Source organism: Chiloscyllium plagiosum, unplaced genomic scaffold (assembly GCF_037043375.1).
Source record: "Chiloscyllium plagiosum isolate Xiang-an unplaced genomic scaffold, Cpla_swu_hap1 HiC_scaffold_8, whole genome shotgun sequence".
Taxonomy (NCBI): Eukaryota; Metazoa; Chordata; class Chondrichthyes; order Orectolobiformes; family Hemiscylliidae; genus Chiloscyllium; species Chiloscyllium plagiosum.
Window position 1 is genome coordinate 98,340,310 of NW_028270146.1, and position 9,126 is coordinate 98,349,435.

Consider the following 9,126-nt stretch of genomic DNA (forward strand, 5'->3'; position numbering starts at 1 on the left):
GGTCGGGGATTCCAGAACTCGAGGGCAGGGTGAGAGGGGAAAGATATAAAAGAGACCTAAGGGCAACTTTTTCACACAGAAGGTGATAGTGTATGGAATGAGCTGCCCGAGGAAGTGATGGAGGCTGGTATAATTGCAACATTTGAAAGGCATTTGGATGGGTATATGAATAGGAAGGGTTTGGAGGGATATGGGCTGGATGCTAGCAGGTAGGACTAGATTGGGTTGGGATATCTGGTCGGCATGGACGGTTTGGACCGTTTCCATGCTGTACATCTCTATGACTCTATGACTTTAAGTGCATGTAATCTACTCTCACAGGACCGCTACAGTGGCTCACCACCGCCGGCCTCATGCTACTAATTTACATCCATGTTGACCTAAAATTCGCAATATTCCCTTTCTGCTGCTCATTAGCTGTGATCGCCTTATTGCAAGTCTCACGCAATATGCAGTTGAATCAGATGTTATTTCAGTCAACCAGCTTTCTTAGTCACATTTCTCTAGCAACTAACATGACCATAGTCAGCGCTTTTACTTATTTCAAAGCCTACTGTTATTATTTAGACGACTACCATTTTATAACGTTTGCATCTATTTCCTCACCAGTGTAATCAGCATCTGATTACCACCTACGTGTTTCGGATAAAGCAGTGCTGACCAATCTTGTGAGTGCCTCTGAGCAGCTTGCATTTGGAAATCTACCTGCACTGCATGATTCTCAACGATTCACTAATTCATGCTAAAAGGGTGCAAATGCACTCTTTTCCCAAAATGGAGGGGTTTTTTTTCATTCGTGAGATATGGGCATCGCTGGCTGACCAGCATTTACCGCCCGCCTCAAGTTGCCCTTGATGTGGTAGCCAGTGAGTTTCTGAACAATAGCCACCCTCCTGCACTTGAATAATTCTTGTGGCATTCCACTATCTGTCAAAATGTTACTCCAAAGTGGCATTGGTGACTCCTTGGCATTGATCAAGGGTAAGTGTAGCCAGAAAGCAATGTGATAGTGATTCAGTGGAGTTATTGCACACTGTGGATTCTTGTTTCAGATGATTGTTGAAGTTGTTCTGTCCAAAGCGACAGAATCTCATACCTATTCAGTAGTTGCTTTTGCTATGTACAGAGAGGATGGCTATCATAACATTAGTTTCACCATGGATCAATGGAGCTTTCAGTTCTTGATTTTCTCGGTAGGTTCTCAAAGCCCTGAGGTTTGCTCTCACTGTTTGTTCTCCCTTTCCTTAGTTTGGCCTGCAGAGTGTGCATTGTTTGACTGCATCTGGCATTTCTGTCAGGTTCACATGTGTGGAATTTATGAGCATTTTGAACTTCATGTCGCAGATTAACCATGCCTTAGTTCTTTCATTTGGCTAAAATGAAATGCTGTGCAAATGAGTGAATTCCAAGAATGGTCAGTATCAATGCTATTGTCTGGGATGGACAAGATCAGAAATCACACGACCCCAGATGATAATCCAACTGGTTTATTTGAAATCACAAGCTTTCGGTGTGTCGGCTCTTCAGGTGAAGAGGCTACACACTGAAAACCTGTGATTTCAAATAAACCAGTTGGACTATAACCTGGAGTCACGTCAATTCTGATGTTGTCCAGCCCTGTCCAACACCACCACCCCCACATCATATTCTGGGGTACCAGCTGCCCCTACCGATCATTTTTGTGCCATTTCCTATCGCCTGGGAGAGGAATTTTGAGTAGTTGTGCAACGTCTCTTTTGGGATTTGACAAAAGAGAAATCTAGTTATCTTAAAGGGCACCATGCCTCCCACAAACAGACAGCTAGAACACCATTCAGCACTTCTCAGACAGCATGTAGAGTGAACGCCCTTGAAATCTCTCTAATTACCATAATGTAGTCCCAATATTTCCCGATGTTTAAGTCTTGGTGTATCTATGTTGCTTTCAGCATATTAATTTGTTGAAAGGTTATGTTAGTGAAGGTTAGGACAATCTCAATAAACACACAGAGGAGAAGCTGACCATTGAAAATTTGTCAACAAATGCTGTAGTGTTTGTATACTCCCTTGTGTATATCAAAATCTATAGCAATTCAGATGTTGAACTGAACAAAGATGGTGAATTTATCCTGGTATAGTATTCCTCTAATGATCTGTTGGAAATCATCTTTATTCCTCTGTGTATGCCATAGTTGGGGCATAGGGATAGATGAGCACTTCATGCTGCTTTCTAAAAGGACTTGGTAAGTGCTATGAAACAGTCATTGATGCCCGAGAGAATGGAGTCGAACTTTACGTTCTTCCCAAAATGTATCACCTTCCCCTTTTCTTCAGTGAAGAGGTTGTCTATGTCGTCTTCAAATCTACTACCACCTCGTCATAGTTCTCAATACTCCCGTGGTTTCTTTTTTTAATCATGTGCAAAATTTGTAATTGCGCCTTTGAGCGGCCAATCTAAGTCAGTGTTATATACAGACTTGACTCTAATCAAGAAATGTATTGTCCCTGTTCCCAAACCCTCTGAATAACAATGCGTGTGTCCCTCCTGTACCCAAGCTCAATGTTCACCACTTCTGCACATTGCCTTTGGTGACTCAATCATGCGGCACATATCGCAAAGAAAACGGAAACTCCCACTATAACGCTAGCGTTTATTCTCAGGACACTGTGTTCTGTACGTCCCTTCACCCGCACCACTTCCAATCTAGTATTCTATATTTTAATTCCTTTCATGGCCATGCCTGGTTCCAATCTCCAGACCGTCCAATCATACGTTTTACCTTCTCAGTAGAACTCCGAGCGTCCCAGAATAAAAGCGTTCTGTTCTCCTCGCTTCAGACAGGAAACTAATAAACGGGCTCCAAAAATAAAGTACAAATTGTTGCGTTCGTTGGCCTTCAAGCTTCAGTCGCTCCCATCTGCGCTGTGCTTGAGCTTTCTTTTTTGATCGAAAGACGGCTTCATCGTCCGTTTCCCCATTCCTCTTCTGGGCCCTTCCCCGTCATCTGGCATGGCACTGCTTCCTGGTTAAGGGCTGACTGTATCTGACCATCAGAGCTCCAATAAACATTGAAGAACATTGCAGGAGAGCTGCGTGCATTAGTCCCAACATGCTGTGAGCTTGTCTTTACAATGGGTAGTTGCGACAGCGCATTCCTCTCCCATCTTTTCCTAACAGCTGGACTCTCTTCATGTTTCATATGACGTCCCTTTCTTGCGTTTTTATTTGTGATCAGAGTGTTGAGATAATCGTTAACAACAAAGAATCCAGTTGAACCTGCACAAAGTTAAAAATCACACAACACCAGGTTATAGTCCAACAGGTTTAATTGGAAGCACTAGATGAAGGAGCAGCGCTCCGAAAGCTAGTGCTTCCAATTAAAACTGTTGGACTATAACCTGGTGTTGTGTGATTTTTAACTTTGTCCACCCCCGTCCAACACCAGCATCTCCAAAAGATTCAACAGACTGATCAATACAATTCTGCTAGGTAAAAACGGGCTCCAAAAATATTTCCTGCTCCTTGGATGCTGCCAGACCTGCTGTGCTTTTCCAGCACCACTCTAATCTAGACCCCCCCCCCCCCCCACAAAAAAAAATTCTGCTGACTGCCGCCACCGCTTCCCGGTGACTGTAAAACCGATCCGGGCCACTATTGATTGTGAAACGTCGCTGAGCCATCCCAATGCTCTTCCCTCCATCCTCACCGGTGACTCATGTTCAGTTAGCCATGTTGCTCGAGGAAGCTTGTCTGCAACAATTGCCCGGACAGCGGGAGTGACTGCGTTTCATTGGCTGTGAAGACTTCTGGGGAACTACAGTGGGGCTATATAAATGCAAACTCATCCGCGACCAGAAATCTCCACTCCTGCTGCCGGACAGAATCCCGCCGCCGTTCCCGAAGGGGCAAAAGAATTCCAGAGGAATTTTTTTTTGGGGGGGAAAAAAAGAACATGACTTACGCCTGGAGAGTGGACGATGTGGCGAGAGACGAAGCTGGCGCGTCAATTTCCATCGTATATGAGAATAAATACGAGTTCTGCGGATACAACCTCAGAATCTCTCGATTCATCAATGCTAACCTCGGCTTTTCTGCTTATGTCTGGGAAGCTGTAAGTCAAAGGGAAAATTAAAATGCAGACAGAGCCTCCTCTGTGTCACGTCTTGAGTGTCAGCATCTCTTGCAATGTTGCTGGGCAGTTTGTGGAGGCTTTCAGCCGCTCTTCCTTGTCTGAAATAACCGCCCGGATTTGGAAGATACATCAGCAATCTGTCCCATTTTTGTCCACACCACAGTCGTTACCGGGACTGGAGGGTTTGAGTAATAAGCAGAGTCTGCATAGGCTGGAACTCTCTTTTTACCCCTGGAGCGTTGGATGCTGAGGGGTGACCTTACCGAGGTTTATAAAGTCATGAGGGGTGGGAGGTATGGAAAAGGCCAAGTCCTTTTGCCTAGGCTACGGGAATCTAGAGGGCATAAGTTTAAAATGAGAGGGGGAAAATTTGAAAGGGGCCTGAGAGGGCAACTTTTTTCTTGCGTAAATGGAAAGAGTTTCTAGAGGAACTCATAGAAGCGAGTACAATAGCAATGTTTAAAGGGCATTTAGACAGGTGCATGAATCCGTAAAGGTGCAGGGATATGGGGAAAATGCAGGAAAATGAGACTTGTTTAGGTTAGGAAACTGGGTTGGCATGGACCAGTTGGGCCGAAGGGTCCGTAACCGTACTGTACGACGATAGTTTAATTGGGCCGTGCGTTTCCACATCCTATCCAGGCAGCGCGGTGTGTGTCTGTGACAGGAATCCCGGGTTCACTCAGGAGCTGTGTGAAACTAGGTAAATAATCTGCCCTTGTTCCTATCGAAGGGGTGTGTTTTACACGTTGGTCTTGCAATTCCCCGCCCCAAACCCCACTCCCCTCCCATGAAGTGGACCCTATCCTTCTGGCGGGGTTCACATCAGGGGAAGATTCATTGGTTGATATTTAAAGAAGGATTTCAAGCTGCAAGGACCACCCAGGGCTGGTGTCTTTCACTTTTTTGACGCTCGGTGCCACAACCCCATTTGTTACTTTGGGGCTTTGGGAGTGGTGGCAGGGGATGGTGATGCGGGGGAAGGGACAGGGCCGGAGCGGGTGGAGATTCACCCTTGCTCCTGGAAGGTGCTGAATCAGCAGCACTGGGGCACGCGTACATTTGAGGTTTGACCCTGTGAGTCTTCCTTCCCCTCCTCGGTTGGCGATGGAAGGGAGCCTGGTGTTGTTTAAGTGACGATGAACAACCGTGCGTTTCGCTTCTAAGGCACGTGTTCCACATTTTCAGGGTGTTGCCCTGTGCCAGTACTTTCAGAAGGAGAAGATCAGCTTCACTGGCAAGAAGGTGATTGAGCTGGGATCGGGGACCGGAATCGTAGGGATTTTAGCGACTTTACTCGGTAAGTGGCAGAAATGCTCTGAACCGCACGACTGTTAATATCAAACTCAAGATTAGAGTGGTGCTGGAAAAGCACAGTAGGCCAGGCAGCATCCGAGGAGCAGGAAAATCGACGTTTCGGGCAAAAGCCTTGTTAATATCAGACGCTAATCGGGACCACAATGACACTGTTGTATCTGCTGGGCAGTGTGACCATTCTAACACTCATAGATGACTGAGATATGATACTGGTTAAACTCCCTTGTCATTGGTAAACATGTATTGAGATGACTGCTTTGCCTCTGCTGAAAATCTTAGAATTTAAAGTCAGATTTTCAGCCATGAAACCTTTCCTGTATGACATGTCCATAGGGAATTCCCCGTTTTCACCGCTGGAAATGATCTGCTGACTCTGCACAAAGCAAGCTAACCTAACATTAATCCCACCACCCAAATCAGAGCACCAGCTTCAAGTAGACGGCAAGCAGACCCTTTCACTGCCTGCCGGTGTGAAGATTTCTGGAAGCAGGGGCGTTTTGCATTTATCTCGCCTTGCTGCAGTCCTTGGGGACTCCCTAAGCATCTCCACAGACACATCTGCGGGTTTTGTCCCACTTTTGCGGACAGGTTTCCTGCACTTGTCGCTAAGTTATCGCGAACTCACTGGTGTTGGCTGAGGGAAGAGCGTAGTTGATGGTTCAGGGATGTTTGACCACAGATAGCAGCCTGGATGATTCTACATTCACCGGAAGTGGTCGTGCTGGTCGTATCTATGTATCATGCTGTTAGATCTTTTTGTCACATGACCCGGCTAATTTCTTGTCGGTAGTTATTCGTTTGTTTCATGTGAGTGAAGTTGTGACATGCTGCACCTGTCTGTCTTTGAGACTGTCAACGCAAGAGACATGCTTCCACTTAGGCCTATGAATAGATAGCGTCACTCAGGCTTGGAAGTAAATGTGGCTTTCACTGGTAAAACATTTGCATGCACTTCAGGTAAATTGAGGTAAATATTAACGTAAATGCATAAAAGACCGCAGGCGCTGCAACAATGATAGGAGGCGCCGAAAATTTCCACCAGGTCAAACAGCAAACTTGCACAGGGAATCATTTCAACTTTCAAGCCCATGAAGTTTCAGTCGTTGACGAACCAGCTGAAGCTTTTGGGCCGACGACATTGCTGTAAGGAGCTTCCCCAGTGATGTCCTTGAACACTAATAACTCCAACTTTGAGCCAGGTGTGACTTCATGCAATAGAAGGTTTTCCCCCTATTCCCGTTGACTCAGTTTTTGTTTGGGTTCTTTAATGCCAACGTAATGCTGCCTTGATGTCAAAGTCACCATCACTGTTCCTCTGGAATTCAGTTCTATTGCCCTTGTTTGGACCAACGCTGCAATGATGGCAGGAGCTGAGTGTCCTTGGCAGAACCAGAACTTATTTGTCAACGACCTGCTGATTCCTCTGTAATTCTAGTTTAATGACTCCTTCTATCGCTTTGTTGATGATCAAGCATAGACTAACATAGAGAGATCTGCAAACATGTGGGGCTTTACTAGGACTACATAACGGTTGTTGTCTTCACGAGGGATAGGATGCAAAATGAGAGTTTGCCCTGTAAATACAAGCTATCAGCACCAGGTAAAATAACAAGGCATAAAACTACCTGGCACTGCAGGTGGGCATTATTTAGTGATAATTCCTTTTAGAGTGTCGCCTTTTGCTTCCTTATCGCAACGTAGAAGCAGTAATCGATGGCAAACCATTTAAGGGAATCTATATTTTTCTTTTCAGGTGGAGATGTAACCATGACAGATAAACCAAACATCCTGAAGCAAATTGAAAACAATGTCTCTATCAATATTCCCGCTGCCTGCCAACATCGTGTGAAAGTTCGTGCCCTGACGTGGGGTGAAGACCAAACTAAATTTCCGACTGCCTACGACATCATACTCGGTTCGGATATTGTTTACAGCTCAGTTTCCTACCCGGCATTGTTAGAAACATTTCGCTATCTCGCCAGGCAAGGGACCACGATTTACCTCGCTACTGAAATACGAAAGAGTAATGATTCTACCTACTTCCACGAAAAACTCTTGCCTCGATATTTTAACTGCCAGGTGGTTGAAAGTTTACAGACGAAAAGCGTCATTGTGTGCAAACTGAGCAAACTTAGTACACCTCTTGAGGATTGATTCCCAAAGACTGAAAACTACTGGGTGCTGAACATACTGCCCAGTTTGAAAGGACCCCCGTCAATGTTCTCCAGTCTTTATTGCTCCACCACTTAACTTTTAATGCTTGCTTATAAATATTTTTGTAACAATTCTTGACTAATTTAGTAATGTGTATTATACTGTACCATATATGGTAAATAAAAAAAGTTGTACTATTTCAATTCCACCGTAAAACTATATGCATTTTAAATCCCCACTAAAAACAAGTGTATATTCAAATGCATGTAATGATAACTATAAATACAATCCAGTATTATTTCTTCCTAGCATGGAATTTATTTGTCTCAATCTTCAAAAAAATTCATCTAGAATCCAGCCTTTTCATTAATGCTGATATGTGTCAGTGTAGACATGCTTCTTAGCAGTGATACAAATGATGCATAAATTCATCTTTATTAGTGTAATTGACATGTCAATTTCTTCATTAAAGCGCCAGTTCTTTTCCATCCACCTACCACTGCCTTTTGAAAAGTCTGCAGAAATAGTCAATACTCAGTTTGTGATTATGCCTAAACCATTGTGTCCCTTTCTGCCATGTATCCTGACTTCCCAGGTAGCAAATCTTTTCAGATATATCAACCATATGCACTTGTACTTGGGAAATCCTGTCTCACAAACTTGATTGAGTTTTTTGAAGAAGTAACAAAGAGGATTGATGAGTGAAGTGTGGTAGATGTGATCTCTATGGACTTCAGTCATGCGTTGGACAAGGTTCCCCAAGGGAGACTGGTTAGCAAAGTTAGATTGCATGGAATACAGGGATAATTAGCCATTTGGATAGAGAACTGGCTCAAAGGTAGAAGACAGAGGGTGGTGGTGGAGGGTTCTTTTTCAGACTGGAGGTCTGTGACCAGTGGAGTGCCACCTGTGGGTCCACTACTTTTCATAATTTATATAAATGATTTGGATGTGAGCTTAAGAGATATAGTTAGTAAGTTTGAAGATTACATCAAAATTGGAGGTGTAGTGGAACCAAGAAGGTTACCTCAGATTATAACGGTATCTTGATCAGATGAACCAATGGACTGTGGATGGGGCTTAATCTAGATAAATGCAAGGTGCTGCATTTTGGGAAAGCAAATCTTAACAGGACTTACACACTTAATGGTAAGGTTCTGGGGAGTGTTGCTGAACAAAGAGACCTTGGAATACGGGTTCATAGCTCTTGAAAGTGGAGTCGCAGGTAGATAGGATAGTGAAGAAGTTGTTTGCTATGTTTTCCTTTATTGGTCAGACTATTGAGCATAGGAGTTGCGAGGTCATATTGCAGCTGTACAGGACATTGGTTATGCCACTTTTGGAATAGTGTATGCAATTTTGGTCTCCTTCCTATTGGAAAGATATTGTGAACCTTGAAAGGGTTCAGAAAAAAATTACAAGTATGTTGCCAGGGTTGGAGGATTTGAGCTATAGGGAGAGGCTGCATAGGCTGGAGCTGTTTTCCCTGGAATGTCGGAAGCTGAGGGGTGACCTTATAGAGGTTTATAAAATTATGAGTGGC

The 9,126-nt window shown here is 44.2% G+C and overlaps 1 protein-coding gene across 1 annotated transcript; it reads left to right on the plus strand.

Annotated features, from left to right (window-relative positions):
- Positions 1-3,932: 3,932 nt before the first annotated feature.
- Positions 3,933-7,583, plus strand: LOC122554018 (EEF1A lysine methyltransferase 3-like). Its single transcript, XM_043698504.1, has 3 exons — positions 3,933-4,091; positions 5,301-5,412; positions 7,183-7,583. Exons 1-3 carry the CDS (start codon positions 3,933-3,935, stop codon positions 7,581-7,583), a joined length of 672 nt encoding a protein of 223 aa, XP_043554439.1.
- Positions 7,584-9,126: the final 1,543 nt, after the last annotated feature.